This window comes from Acanthisitta chloris, unplaced genomic scaffold (assembly GCF_000695815.1).
Source record: "Acanthisitta chloris isolate BGI_N310 unplaced genomic scaffold, ASM69581v1 scaffold2808, whole genome shotgun sequence".
Lineage (NCBI taxonomy): Eukaryota > Metazoa > Chordata > Aves > Passeriformes > Acanthisittidae > Acanthisitta > Acanthisitta chloris.
In genome coordinates this window covers 4,982-21,254 of record NW_008685174.1, presented here as the reverse complement: position 1 = coordinate 21,254, position 16,273 = coordinate 4,982, and the positions used below count along the sequence as shown (strand labels likewise).

The 16,273-nt window shown below is 36.1% G+C and overlaps 1 protein-coding gene across 1 annotated transcript in view; it reads right to left on the bottom strand.

Annotated features, from left to right (window-relative positions):
• The window catches only part of CNGB3 (cyclic nucleotide gated channel beta 3), a gene marked incomplete at its 5' end in the record, with an annotated part of 32,585 nt that extends 16,521 nt beyond the window's left edge, over positions 1-16,064 (bottom strand). Inside the window, 7 exons of the mRNA XM_009079625.1 lie at positions 5,180-5,302; positions 8,231-8,295; positions 9,566-9,652; positions 11,595-11,641; positions 13,493-13,705; positions 14,270-14,333; positions 15,914-16,064. Coding sequence (XP_009077873.1) covers positions 5,180-5,302; positions 8,231-8,295; positions 9,566-9,652; positions 11,595-11,641; positions 13,493-13,705; positions 14,270-14,333; positions 15,914-16,064 — 750 coding nt within the window. The remainder of the gene's footprint in view (positions 1-5,179; positions 5,303-8,230; positions 8,296-9,565; positions 9,653-11,594; positions 11,642-13,492; positions 13,706-14,269; positions 14,334-15,913) is intronic.
• Positions 16,065-16,273: the final 209 nt, after the last annotated feature.

The window sequence follows — 16,273 nt, the reverse complement described above, 5'->3', positions numbered from 1 at the left end:
AAATTACAGATTTAAGCATAAAATGATGTCTCTAACTTGGCTGAGGGGAATTTGATATAAAGCATATTAATCTCATATTCATTTGCCATACATGAGAATGCTGTAGTGCTTGAACCATGTACAATTTAGTGACATAAAATTAAAGAAATTAACACTACTTCTGTCCTAGCTACTATAGGAAACAAAAATAATTAAGCCACTCTCTCACCCACAATGGCCCTGCATGACAATCTTGCTAACACTACCACGACAGACCAAATCTTCATTCTGGGAAATGTCTACAAAGCTCCTCAGAGGAGTTTAGGGGCCACATTCTTCTCTGCAGTGTTGTATATCCAAAATCTGAGAGATTTTTTTGATATCTGCCTAGCCCTTTCTGAAGATGTAGTTAATACACTATATTCTTCTGTAATTTTACTTCAAAAGAAACTTTGTTCTGGCAAAGTCACATGATATTCACTATCTCTTAGGCACAGGTTTTCCCCATTTTTGTTTTTATTTTAATCTGAAATGAAAGTTACACAGTTGAAATACAGAGCAGCTTTTTTTCTTCCCTAAGAAGGAGGGAAATGCGATTGTAAATTCTGTTTAAGGACAGCCAGAAAAAACAGATTTCTATTTCAACAGTATTAGCAGCTCTGCTTCCTACTAGCTTGTGTCTGGAAACCATCACTGATCACCATATAGCTTACTTGCCTGCTATAAAATTACTGTTGCAAACAACAGGAGACAAGAAAGGGGTTTTTCCCTCTGCACATCATGGAGAGTATGTTTATCCTTCAGGCAATCAAACTACTAGATTTTCTCCTAAAGTAAGTGTCCTAGGTATGAGACATTCAGAAACACTGCAAATAAGATACCTTGTCATAGTACGCCAATAGAAACATCTTTTTCATAAAGGTCCATTCCAGAATACTCTAAACTCCTTACATGGCTTTGGTTAATGCAGGTAAATCAAGTCTCTGTGCATGTAGCTCTCAGATTTAAAGGTGGCATTCACACATTCATTTCAGCCCAGGGAATCATTATTTCAGGGTTATCGTGTTTGACTGCTCTCATATTACAACCAGAAGGCATTTAGGAAGAATAAAGCCGCAGCCACTCAGGTGACCTTCTTCTTGGTACCTCTTTTTCTAGAGTGGTGTGTTCATCGGGTGACTGAGTATGAGCATCTCAGGCAGAAAGGAGTGAACTACAAAGCTGTTGCCTAAAATGTATGGCTGCAGGTAGCAGGTCTGAAAGCATTAGTCTGACATACTTATGAGTTGGGCTGTGTATTCACAGCTTGCCTGGAGGCACAAAACTGCCTCTGTATAGCAAGTGCTGAGAGTATGACACATCAAACCTATTGCAAGTGCTATGTACAGCTAATTCTCAGGAGACACCTTTTAAGATTTGCCAGACTTAGTACACATGAGGCAAGGCATACTAAAGAAGTAGAATTGTTCTAGGCACGTACAGTGACCATTTTCTGGGACTTATAGATACCCACTAAGTCTGTGCCCAGAGTAGGAAGGCAGTAAGCTACAAAAAAACATAATTGGGATGCAAATAGATGTCTTGATTAATAAATATGCCAAAGAATTTTGCAGACTCCTTGTGGATGGCTTGCAAACAGCAGAAGAAATATACCATGAGGAAACTGAAATGATTTGTTTTGCCTGAATTTAATGTCAACCTGGAGGGTTTGCACGAGAATTTCAGCTCCCTAGTTTTAGTTTCCCTATGGACAATGATGAAAGAGAGATACTTCCTTGGGACAATTCAGAACAATGACATTATATTTCCACTTTAAATCCCTTTCTAGAGGATTTGTCCATTTTCCTCAGGAATTAGGGAGATTGATTGCTTACTTAGGTAGTTAAATTAGATTGTAAATAAACACATATAGACCTTTTCAAAATCCTGCTACCATGCTTACATAGACTTTACACTGTGGTGTTGCATTAGTGATGGTCTGTTTCTGTCTACATTAAGAGAGACTGAGGTCTGTCTGCCTAACTTATACCAAGCTCATGAGTGCACTTTTAATGCTGAAAACATCTTGTGTGGCTAATGTGAGTGCATTGCAGGGAGGTAAAATTGACTGCCTTTTGCACCTCAGGTCAAAGGTTTTGACTGAAGGCTGCTAGGCAAAATGGTTCAAATCTTCTCAGACTGACACTTCCACTTTCGAGTCTGGACAAGAACTGGAAAAGCAAAGAGCTAGCAGAGATTTGCAAAAGAGCTACTTGGATAAGTTTTCTTGTGGTGTGTAGCTGTTAGCTATAAACTGAAGTTCTCTGGTTAGTATTCCTGCTCAGGAACTTATATGTATTCAAACTGATAATGGAAACTATTGTCTGTTTACTCTTTTTAGCATGGAAAATAAAAAAACCCCATATCCTAGAAGTGTTGACATTTTTTAGAACTGGTTTTGGCTATAACTAGCAATATTTCATGGACACAGTAGGGTTTCTACCTAAAACATTAATACCACTAAATCAGTGCCAGGCAATTTGCTTTGTGTCAGTGTAATGTGAGACCATGAAAATTTTGATTTATTTGTCAAACTGCTTACTGTCTTTTTTTTTTTTTTTAAATTAGCTAAGTAGCTATGTTTGCATAATCTTATTTCTAAATGTGTTCCAATGCTTTGTGAGACTAATGGTATATTTTGCTTCAAATATTGTCAAACCTGAATGTTATGTGAGAGGAAATTACATGTGCACTGCTGTGCCATAATATATGCTGCAGTACTGGTCACTCTTCCTGACAGGTTTTTTCCATATTGTTCATAATTCCTGCTTTCCAAATAAATGAATGTACCTAGAAGTATGTTGTCTGACATGTTTAAAGTCATATTGTATCTCCAATTATAAATAATATTCACACGATGTATCTCTGTCAAAAAAACCCAAATATTTGACAATCAGGTAATATGTCATGCCTGATTCTCTAAGGTGATGACTATCCCATACGGAAGGAATTTGCTGTTAGTGGGATACAAAGCTATACTTTATGAAATGCAACTCAACATCGAATACTCTTTGGGATTCCAAAAGTTAGATACAGGCAGAAGAATAAAGTCATTAATGGATTATTGTGGTTTACATGGATATATCATGGAATCATAGAATCATTGAAATGTTTGGGTTGAAAGGGACCTTAAAGATCATCTAGTTCCAAACCCCCTTTCATTGGCAGGGACACCCACTAGACCAGGTTTTACTCAGAGCCCCATCCAACATGGCGTTGAACACTTCCAGGGATGGGGACTACACAGCCTCTCTAGGAAGCCTGTTCCGGTGCCTCACCACCCTTATGGTAAAGAATTTATTCATAATATTTAATCTAAACTTACCCTTTCAGTTTAAAACCATTCCCCCTTGTCCTATCACTGCATGACCTTGTAAGGTCCCTCTGCAGCCCTCCTGTAAGTCCTCTTTTAGGTACTATAAGACTCTTCTCTTCTCTAGGCTGAACAGCCCCAACTTTCCCAGCCTGTCTTCATAGCAGAGGTGCTTCAGCCCTGTGATCAGCTTAGTGACTCTCCTCTGCACTTATTCCAAGAGTCCTTCTTGTGTTTGGATATTTATTTCAGCATCTCATCTTAATGCAGATCTTGAATTATCAGTTTATTATTATTATTTTTTATTAAAAAATTCTGCCCTAAATTCCGTGTAATTTCAATGTGACTTTGTTTGAGAAATATTTTTGTCTCCTCATGGAAGAGGTAACACAAAATATTAAAATACCTGGCCATTGCCTCTGGTCGCAACTGGTGTGTGATCAAGCAAGCAATTTCTACCAATTGTTTCCCTGAGAGAAATGTAAAACACTTTTGTCTGTAAAAAACCAGGAAGACTTTCTTACCTGTCCTCTAGACTGTTCTGAAGAAGCATTAAAAATCATGAAGATTAAGTACACTCTCTGCTTTCAGAGTTTTCAGGTTTCTCAGTCTTACCTAATTTTGTAATTATTAGGAGAGTATTCCCAAGAATAACATTAACAACAAAATAGCTATAAGGGAAATTAGTTCTGCATTTTTCTCCTCAGATTTCTGGAAGTCTTGATCCTGCAAATAAATACCCATCTATAACTTTACTTACATAAGTGGTCCCACTAAGCTCCATGACCCTGCTTGCACATGTCTTACTGCAGTTCTCAAGCTGTGTATTTTAACAGTGTGTGTAAATTTCAGATATGCCAATTTTTTTCAAGAGATAACCTTAACCATGAAAAACCAATGCTGCTTTACACAACGTGTGTTTTGTTCTCAAAGGCTCTTTTCGTATCCTTCAAGATATTGAGTTCACACCAAACTCATGAAATCTGAAAAAGCTACAAACAAGAGGAGCACACCAAGAAAAAGGTGAAAGGTTGTTTGAAAGGGATTTATGACAGCAGTAGTGTATTATATGCATTTTGCCAAGAATGTAATTAATGAACAAATTAAGCTCCTGTGGCTTTAACTATATTATGGCCTTTGAGAGAAAAGAATGTTCATACAACTGAACCTACTAGATATGTTTTTATAAAACTACACACAGAATAGATTATGACTTTGCTATTTTCTCTTGCTTCCTGTCCATCATCTTAATAAATATTCCTAACTTGACTCCCAACCTAGTACTGTCACAAGGAGTTTGTGGAAAATTGTGCCAATATCCAGTCTGTCCCATGGGAGATGCTCTGCCACATATTTAAGCATGACCTTCTCAAAAGATCAGAGAAAGTTGGTGGAATCTTTTCAGACCAATCACCATGGTGTAGAGGTACTTAAATGTTGCATTTTAATGACACAATACCGTGTGGCAGGAAAATACCAAACTCAAACTAGTCCTCTGTTTCCTTTCAGACGTTGCTATATAATCCTTCTAACAGTTTCCATCTGCATATGTGCTCAGTAAATTTAATTTATGACCTTTGTTCCTTTCTAAATGTTTAATTAAGTTAGTGCTAAGCACTGACTCATAAACCTATAAAACCTGAAAGTGGTAAACTGATTATTCCCTGCACCTGCCCTCCAAATATGTGAGTAATGAAAGCTGCTAATCAGCAGGCATAGTGCTAAAGGTTTGCTGTCCAAGCACTTGTAAAGTAAAGGCATATCCTGTGAGCCAAGACATGGGAAAAGGAGGGAGAGGCAGGAAGGAGCAAAATCAACAAAAATCTCTTGCAAGAGAAAAGGACTTACATGTTTCCTTCGCCATCGTACACCCATCTAGTGCTGCCAATGCCTTCATAGTCTGAAGCCCAATAATACAAACATGCATTAATGTGCAAGAGAAACAGCAAGTATCCAGTTGTTCGAATGACCCTGTAAAAGTCAACAGATTCCTGTAAAACAACTTAAAATTTTCCTTCCTTTTAATGTAGAACCCATTGGTTTTTTGGATCAACAATGTTTATGTTAGACATCCACTAAGTAGTTCCCCACCTGCATTGATTCTATAAAAAAGTAGCTGGCAGTTACCCATCTCTCACGTTTGTCCAAGGTCAAATAAATATCTTTACTATAATATTTGACACGGGCTAATTTTTAAATTATGGTTCCCTGGGGAGTTTATAACCCACTACTTTTAATGGCTATGAATATTTACAGAAATTTGAAGCTATATTAATGAGGCTAAAGGGTACAAATTAATGCATTTGCCAAACTCTGTTCAAGATAGGCTTTAAACTTGTGAACCAAAGCCAAGAAATGTCTGAGGTCAGAAATGAACTGCTTTACAAGAGCTGTGCTAGGAAATCTGCAGTAGATCCTCTAAATAGCATGATTTAGTGACCACGGCAGGAGTTATTCCTAATCCCAGTTCTTATAGCCAGTTCTTTAAAAGACTACAAATGATGAACTACTTAAGCACCATGCAGCTTTCTGTTTAATACAATAATGATCTCATTGTATATCCTCTGTTCAGTTCATAGGGATCAAAAGAAACATCTTCCGGATTTAGCTTTCCATTCAAATATTCATACAAGCAAAGCATAAATAAGCAGGAAAAAGTACAGGACTTGCCTAAATACAGGGAAGTTGGTTGATAATGAGTTTATCTGCTACAGCTAGAATTTAGTGCGGTATGCATGGCATAATAACTATGTGGTTTTGTGAAAATTTAATAAGATCTAACTAAGTTGGGTCTGTGGTTGCTTCTGTATTAGGTACTCATTTGCCCTCCTCGGGCATGCAATGGTGGCTGAAGAACTCTGCATGACATTGAACAATCTACCTATGTGTATTCTTCGCCTTTATGATGCTGACAAATGAATGCCACTTCTCTGTTTGAAAGTTGGTGTGCTTTCAGAACAGCTCTGTTTAGCATTGCAAGCCATTGAGGACATCAGATAGCTGTTAAAATTAGTAATCTTGCACTATTGACCATACTAGGTCTTGTGCACAAGTTTGAATCCATGCAAGTGGACTCCTGAGATCTGAGTGAAGATTCAGGAAGCCATTGCTACAATATATGTTATATTTCTTGAGACACATGTTGAATCTATTACAATGGGTAGATAAGATGTAGGAAACTTTTCTAACTCTATTCCTACTAACTCAAACTAATGAGTCTGAGAAGGGAATCCACCCAGGTACATACACTTGCTGTGTAGAAGTTTTGTTTGATATTATCCAGTTAATTAATGCCTTATTGCTCAAATTGTGACTATATTAGGATCTCAGACCAAAGCAACGTTGCTACATTGAAATAAAATGCAGTAGTTTTCACAAAAAGCGTGTCTTTTTTTAGACTTTTTAGCTCTCACTTGTAGTCTTCTTCTGTATAACTACCTTTGTTTGCTATTTGTCAGTGAACACCTCGAAAACTGGAAGTCAGTGTTTTCTGAAGTAGGAGGTAGAATATAGATTAACTTTGTAACATTTAGATTCTGTAATTTACATTCTGGAAGTGATTTAATATTGAAAAATCTAAGTAGACCTGTGACCAGGAAGTAAAGACATAAGCAGCAACACACAGTTGTGGCACTCAGCCAATATCATGCTAAAAAACTGTGTAACAAGGCAGAAGAGCTTTACTGAGTAGCTGGTTCTGTCTTTCCAGCTACTGCGTATGTTTTACAGGACCAGTGAGATCTTGCTCTATGTGTCCTCTCTGGAACTAATTAAAGAATTTAAAAAAAAAGAAGAAATAAAAAGTAATCCAACCCAAAAAAAAAAAGAGTCTTCAATAAGTGTAAAGAAAGGGCATTATACGAACAACCTTCTGGAGGACAACATCATTAAAGTACTTTATTAGAACTTTCAAAATTCTGAGTTTTGCTTTACTTCACAGGTATGTGAAAATATGAAAGAGATGATGTTTCAATCTCCTTTTCAAATTTAACTAGTTTCTAAATCTCATAAAATATTTCATTTGAATGTATAATTATCAAGTGTACCATTTAAGTGCAATAATCTCTGAAATAGAGTAAGAAGGTAAACAACAGATTCTTATTTCTGTGGCAGCACCACACAGGAGTAATGCATGCCCCAAAACTGAGACAGGGAAGAGAATCTGTTGCTGTAGGAATTGCACAAGATAAACTGGGGCTGATGACATTGACAGCAGATGACAATAATAGTGGCACAGTAGATGAGTTCAATGAGTGTTAGCAGCACCACTGACAGCTGAGGGGCCGACAAAAGTTGCTATCACTATGTCCATGGAATGCTTGAGTTGGATCCAAAATTCTTCCTGTCAGTGCAGAAGGTGAGAACAGCTCAGCAGACAACAGTTATAATCACTATTTCAGAACTCTGCTGAATTGATTCTCATTCCAAGTTTAGTCAATGCAGTGAAGGATCAAGTTTCTGTATGTGCCAGGTTCATGGTGAGAGCATGTTTGAAGAAAAATGTTGACACAGGCTCAAGCTCATAAATCTTGTTAAGTAGAAATAAACAGTTATTGAGGATTTGGCACTGCTATTAGTAGCTTAAAGAAACTGTTCTTTAGCTCTTTCACTAAAGCAACTTCTTTCTGATACTTCTGGTCAGTTTAATTTTGGCAGAAGCCTCAGTTTGGTGTACATTTTGTCTGAACCAGGCCAGCTGAACAGAGCTAGAATTCATATGTGAGTGAAGCCTTACATATATTAATGATTACAATAAAGACAGATACTTTAAAAAATCTTAAATTGAACAGTTAAAGATGTATCATATTCCATCTGGCACTTAACTGACAGTGCATGAAATCAAATGGAATGCATTCTGTGCCAAGCTTTGCATGCTACTTTAGTTTTATAAGCACATACCTGTAGATGTATGCTTTTTCCATAACAGCTTCCAAACGATCGTTAAACTCAAAGAATGTGTTATGCTGCATAGAAAACAAATGAAAGTAATCCAATCACTATTCTTCACCACACATCTTTTAATAATAGCACTGACATTAATTCACATGCACCTTTTGAAAATAATGGATTTTTCAGTTATCAAGCTTCCTTTAAGTATTTAACTAAAATGTGAACTGTAAAGCAAAGATAAAAATTGAGTTAAATGGCTTTTTGAGTGCTGAGTGTCCCATCAAGCTGATTACAGAAATAACCTTGCTGTTTTGGTCAGACTGCTGCAGATGAATGACTTCTACTTCCTCAAACATACATAATTGCTTGGGCAGCTTTGTCACAGAGATAGGTAAGTTCTTGCATAAATCCATTTTTTTCTCTTTCTGAAATTTGGTAATTCTCCAGTAAGAAATCATATGTATCAACAACCACAATCTAGATGATACCATGTCCTATCAACTACAGCTGTATTGAATTTTCCTTAAGTACTTGTAGTTGAACTTTAGTGATAGACTTAAAATATCACATGTAGGTTTTTTGTTTACTTGGTTTTGTTCAATACACATCCATTGGCCTAATATGAGGCACTATATAACTATTCATTCTGTCATATTATTTTGGTTCTGATTTATGGAATTTTGAAGTTTTGTTGAAAACCAAAGTGAACAGCACTCATTCTCAGAGTTCTTGTGTCTTCCTCCAACTTTAAATGAAAGACAAATCTTTGTCAACATATTGATTACATGAAGGGCAATGTATTAAGCTGCAGAGTGGCTGCTAGGTAATAACCCAACTAGGGTTGTCTAATCTCTTCTCAGACACTTCATTGCACAACTCCAGATGTCATTCGACTTGACAACAAAAGTGGGTTTATGCTTGTTAATATTCTTTGAATAATTTATGTTTCTCTTATATTTCCCTTTTTTTTTGCTTTCAAACACCTGACATAAGCAACAGAAGGGGAAAATACATTGACATTAATTCGTGATTTAATTTTTTTATCTTTGAAAGCTAAACAGGTATTTTAAGATTAATCTAATTTAAATAATGGAAACAAAACAGTTTTCATCACAAAATACCTTTTGAAAGCAGTAAATAATAATCAGAAGCAAAATAAGAGAGTAAGAGCTTAATTTGGCTAAACTTGTATTTTTTGTTGGTTCATTTACTGATGCTGTACCTTAGCCTAAAGATACTTTCCAATTTCTAAATTTCATATTCCTAAATATTCTAAAAATCTTTCCATTGGGTTGTAAAAATATTTATGTCTGGTTAGCTATCCATCACTAACAGATATCTTACCTTTACCATCTTGTTTGCTCTAAATGCTGGATTAAATCCAAAGAAGAAGTATAAAATTTCAGGTGGCAATACTGATATCAGATCAAACTGTTGAAGAGTAGAGAAGTCAATTTAAACTTCATAGTAATCATAGCACATATATTTGCTGTCAAAAACCTGCTTAGATTGAATCATGACTGAATGTAATATTTGAAGAATCAGCATGCTAAACATGTAGCTTCCCAAGTACTGGCAGGCAAGATTATCTCTTTGAAAACACCAACTGCTTTGTCCTGCTTTTAAGATCCCTGTACCTGATATTTTAATCTATTGCAAGGGGGTTATTAACAGTATCTCAGATATTTGATTATTAATACATTCTCTTATTTCAATTGTAGTTCTGACAAGACTGAAATGTTAAGCATGTGGCTGGTGAGTGGAGGTGGGGAAACCACTCCACAAGCACTTCTTAAAAGTCCTTCAGCTTTTAAAACCAGGATGCCTAAAGAAATCTGGGGAAGCACAATAAACAAGATTCCTTGATTGCAACCTGCAGATGTCATGTGTTCCAAACAACAGATTCGCCATAGGGTGATAATCTTGTTTGGTTGGTTGGTTAGCTGCTTATCAATAGATTTTTTTTCTTCTGTTTTATTTGGATACTACTTCTTCCCATATCACTAAGGTTTTCAACATACCCCTGCTATCCATCAACTATGTGATTGCTCTTCTTATCTGCATACTTTATTCTTTCCAAGAATTCTGCAGAGAGAGGGAAAGCTGTGGCAAATTTATATTTGCCTTTTTGAAGATCCTGTGATGCCTTGCTCTGTTGCTCCTATCATTTGGGAATAAGAGAGGGCTGTGGAACTGTAGGCTTCATTGCACTGTAATCAGAAATGTTTTTGCTCCGATGGGTGCAAGTTGTATGGCAGCAACCAGCCTGCAGCTCTGACCCTTTATTCCATGCTAGTAAGAAGCAATTAATACCTGAACTCTGAAAAAAGCAAGGCAAAGAAAAAAATCAATTGAGAACAAACAGCCTTTTATGGTCTCTCTCTTCCTCTCTCAGACGCATTTCTAAGAGGAGACAAAATATAGTCAAGAGTGTTTAAATATAAGCAACTGTTAATTAGTAATTAATCATATGACATATTCCCATATTATATCTATGTCTTGCATGTGGTGAGAACATTCAACTCTCATTAGTTTCTCCAGGAATCAAGAGCACTAAACATATAGCAAGTGTGAACTTAAAATAAAACCATACAAATCCACTTAATTCTCTTGCTTTAAACTTGACTCTGTCATGCTCACTTGCCTGTATGGTGTATATCCTATGCTTTTTGAATGGCTTAATCTCAAGTATGTAAGTAGTGACACCAGAGTCACTGAAAAAAATGTAACTCTGAAACAAACAGGTGAAAAAGTGTTTACAGAAGAGGAGGGGGCAATAACTGAGATGTGGGCTTTGTGTCACAGAGATATATTTGTACCAGGGATTTAATGAAATACCTATCTTCTGTTGGCAACCCCCCCCCAACATTTAGGAACAACATGAACAGTTTTCCTGAATCAAATGAATCTTTGTTTTTACAAGGTGCAATGAGCATTAAAAATCTTAGTTTGAATTTTTGACTGCTTCTGTGAGTGTTGAGCTGTTCATATCACAGGGTACTTCTTAAGAGTTCACAGAATAAAGTTATCATCTAACTCCAAGAATTTTTCTTTTGTTTAATGAATCTATGGCAAATGGTGTTATTGTCTTTAGCATGTGCTGGGATGACCTCACACAAATTCAGAAAACCAGAGAATTTTGTCTATCATAATGAAAGAATATTTAGAATGGCATTTATGATTATTCTGTTTTACAATTACACACTGTTTATGAAGATGGCAGGCTTCAGCTGGTGAATACTGATATGCCATCGAGCTGATGCTTTCTGGTGATGTTCTTCAACTAGCAGTAATTGTCAGTGAATGAAAAAAATCCTGTGGAATCCTACAGCCAGAACTTCATATTGATACCAGTAACACAGGGTCTACTTACCCGAAACTTCACAGAACTGTGGTAGAATTTCTTCATTTCTACTTTGTCTGACTACAGTGATAATGAAAGGACAAAAAGGCATAATCAAGAACAGAATATCAAGAATGAGCCTCTGTCACTCAACAATAATCATAATAACAATAATCTTCTGATAAAAGGGATGATGACAGCTAAATTAATGGTGGTCTGAAAGTATGAATGGTGAAATATCTGTAGGGAGAAGCATTGCTGTCATTAGTCCAGTTTACATTAGATCAGATTTTATTAGACCCACTTGACAAAATGAGGTTTGGGGTTTGATTTTTTTCAAGCCTGGAAAAAGTACATTGCATTTTTCCCTCAAAACTTGCTTCTCAACACATCTGTACCAGTTGGTGCTCAGCCCAACCCCCTCCAAATTCAAGGCAAAAAAATCCATTTATATGCAGTAATTCCAAGAAAAATGCAAAGAGTGTTTCTAATGGTGCTGTACAAAATTAGCTCTTTGAAACCTCATATTAACATGCTAGCATTATTAGCATTATAATCAACATTGCATTCATTAGTAATGATTAGCTATTTATTTTTAAATTGTTCTTCATGGGAACTGATGCTAATACCTTAATAAGAAAGGGTAATCACAAGTATCTATAGAAATTTATCTATTATTATACTTTCAGTATGTATACCAGGGAAACTTTAAAAATAACTTTAAAATCTTAAGCATATTTCCATGCCAACTTTCACTATTATCAGTTTAGGCATTAAACCAAATACAGAAGATTGGCCAGTAGATGATCTCCTTGTGCACTAAAATCTATGAATTGTACAAACAGCTTCAAGGGAAATACAAGGTAAACTTCCTACACTAGAGTTTTAGCTCTGTTCATAAAAATTGAGTTTTGAGGGATTTAGGCAGGATTACTTGTTACTGAATGTCTTGGCATGGAAAAGTGCATTACACTGCACTGCATTTAATATCTATCCAAATGATATTTGCACAGCTTTATCTGTAGAAGTATCACTAATATCATGTATGTACAAGGTGTAAAATTTTATTTTAAAATGCTGAACTGAAGCTAGGTCTAAATTACATTTAAGGAAACATAATTTTGAATTTTCTGTCTGTTGGGCACAGTAGCATCACAACGAAATTATCAAAACTCTTTTTTGTCTGAATTAGTGGGTTTTTTAAAGAATCAAAATTGGGGAAGGTTTTAAAGAAAAGTTAATGTTCTAGAAGACCTTTTGGTATGTTAATGGCAAGCTTTTACCTTTTTATAGATACTTGCTTAAAATCTTATTTTTCATTTTTCTATAAAAAGGTAGCACAAAAATAGGGAGAAGAATCAAAATTGAATGTGCATATATTCCCAAAAGAAAATATAAAAATTAAATTATTTTCAAAGTATCCTAAAATTACAGGGATCAAAAAAGCCCACAGTCTCACAATCTGTTGCAAAACACACATATCCTGTCCAACCCTAGCAGAATATGCACTTGTCTTCGACTATGATTCTGGTACAAGGTGACTAAAAAGGTGAAAGTTTCACACAAAGATACAAAGGGATCTATATATGCCTGAGTACATGTGATATAGTCACTGATTCCAGTAAACCTACACCAATTTACTCCTGTGATCTGTATGACTGCTTCTGCTCTCATCTCTGCTTCTGCTCTCATCTCTGCTTCTGCTCTAATCTGTTACTTTCAAATCTGTGTTTTCTATTTTTAAGAATGTAGACAAGGGATATGTTTCTTCCGACACAGGATAATGGAAAGTCAGTGAAGAAGGACATATGTATCCTTTGATAAAAAAAAAAGGTGACATAGGTTTGACATATTGAGAAAAAAGTGTCAGATTGGAGGGATTTCTATATTCTACTTTAACAGACCCATGGAAATTCCAATTCCGATACTCACTATTATATCTCCCCCTTTTATAAACCGCACTCGGGGCTGGAAAATCAGTAAGTCACACAGGTAGCAAATATCACAGATGGCATCAATGGCAAGCCAATATATTATGTTATCTGAGGTTTCATATGGGAACACACAGCGAAGGGGGATAAACCAGCAATTCCAATTATAGGCGATGCTCACAATCATGAGCCATGCTATGTAACGACGATCTGAAAGAAAACACATTGAATTTGCAGGCATGAACTTAGAGTCTTTTGTCATTCTTTTAGACACATTTATTCTATGACAGTCTGGGAATGCTTCTGCTCAGAGCAACCTACCATTGTCCCTTTTTCAATGGCACATGCTGCTAAAGTATATAGATTGGAGCTAGGAGTCACAGAAGGAGTTTGCAAAAGGGAAAAAAAGGTAAGTTTATGAGAGTATATAGAATTTAATGAATTTGAAGTACTTGATACTATAATTTTGCATGCTGGTTGTGTATGTTATAACTGACAAAAGAATTATTTGGCCCTAATAAATGATATGAATTCTAGAGAAGACTTGGGTTCTAATTGTGGTTGGTTTTCATACATCTTTGTTCATACCATCTCTACAGTGTTACTTTTCATGTCTTTTCCCTGTTTGGAATAAATGTTGTTTAGGGCAGGACCTCTGTGTTCCTCTGAGTTGCAAACTGCAATGTGTATCTTATGGTGGCTTACAGGTGCTATGTAACACTAGGTCACTTCAATAGACCTCTACCCCATTCTATGGCATAACTTTGAATTTACCTGTGTATGAGTCTATGCTGTCTGGTAGGTTCATATACTCCATGTATTTTTTCAGTGGAGGTCTCTTGAATTTACAGCATAGCATATCACAGTAATGATCCTCCTCTGGCTTTGCTTCTGCTTCCTCTTTTTTTTCTTCTTTTTTTTCTTCTTTTTTTTCTTCTTTTGGTGGAGGCTTCTTCTTTGGTGCTGGACACATAGAATGCCACAAAGGGTGTCTTTTTAAAAGTGGCTCAACTAGTATACCTTCTTTTAACATGTACAGGAGCTTCATCATGTTAAATCTTGTCTAAAAAACACTGGGCAGTGACTAATATTGCAGTTCATTATATTGATTGTGTGAGAAAATCAATTGGAGAATAGCATCACCACTGGTATAAACATGTGCATCTGCTATCTTCAGGGCCCTTCTGTTACAGAGTACAGTATCTATATATCTGCATTTCCTTGTAACCACAAGTTATGTCTTTTGTAAGACTGGCAAGAAAAAAAATAATCCAGCATTCATTACTGCAACTGGGCATTTTTCTTTGCATGATTGTTGCAAATTGTTGCATGCACTGAGTATGGAGAGAACAAAAATCACCTGTGCCATGTGCTGAACTTTCCCCTCTCCTGAGACCTGATACGCAAGATGCAGCAGGTGGAACTAGAGGGAAGCCTATGGTTTTGTACCCTTATAGGCTTATGAAAGTCTTGTGCTACTCCTTTCAGCCCAGTTCTTCCATCTTTGGCCTGGATAATTTTGTCCACACATTTGTCATATTAATTCTGGTGGCTTTACCTCTGATTAGGATACCACTGATTAGGATTCAGTGAACTGGATCTATAATAATTTAGGAAATACATGATTGTAAGTTCTACAAAGAGAACAACAGAGGTCAATGAGCAAAGAAATATAATAAAAAGAATTCTTTATCAGCTGGTATAGATCATAATTCTTCAGGTACCATATTTTTCATAGCTTTTTAAAAAGCACATAAGTGATAAGCAACTTCTAAAAATATTGGAATGTGGAATATAAAATCACCACACTCAATTCTTTGTGAAAAGGAAAAAAAAAAGTCAAACTTTCCTATGAAGAGGACAAACATCATATTTTGTCAGAAGTCAACGATTAATTAATTTGAGATGAGTCTGCTCTATTCAAAGTGTGCACTTAAAGTCCTCAGTGTGCCCGGAAGATTGCTGTCAAGGCTAAAATTTTATTTAGCCATTGCTGTCAAGGCTAAAATTTTATTTACTTTATTTGCACAGCAGATCTTATCTCAGAATGACTCATATCCACTCAGAAGATATGTATGTTTTTTCATACGTTTTATGTTCATCTCCATGAACAAACATGTCTGGGAGCTATTTTAAAATGCAGAAAACTTCTGGACAGGGATGATTCTAGATATTGCCCAAGGTTTTTTCCCTAAGTTCTTTAGTGATAGGGTTCAAAGGGAGCTTGTGCCTAAGTACTTGGCTTACTGTAGATTAATAGGGATAAATTGACTTCAGTGGGCACAAAACAATCATTTTCAGTGGGTAAACACACTACACTTACTTGAAAAATTTATCACAGTATTTTCTGTTCCCACAAAATAATTTTTATCCTTAAACTCAACAAATGAACAGCTAATTCTAGGGTCACTTACAAGCTGTAGGACTGCCTTCAGGTGAAGACAGCACTGGGTCTTTCAGCTTCTCCTTATAGACATTTGCTCTCTCCCGCAATCTTTTGACGATATCTTGAAGCTGGGCATCAGCATACTCATTTGTTGTAGGACCTGAAGGTTTTGGCTTCTCTGGGCTAATTAAAACAAAAGAAAAAAGCTTAATGTACTAGAAATCAATGGAAGGAAACACTGCTAATTCTATTTTGGAGCTGAAGTCAGACATTAAGATTGGATCTCTATTGAGCACAGTGCTTATTCACATCACTTAACTCATTCTAAGTGGAAGCCTAAGTTAACTGCTCTTGCTTCCTGTTTATGCCAGCAGCAGTCTATGTGTTATTTC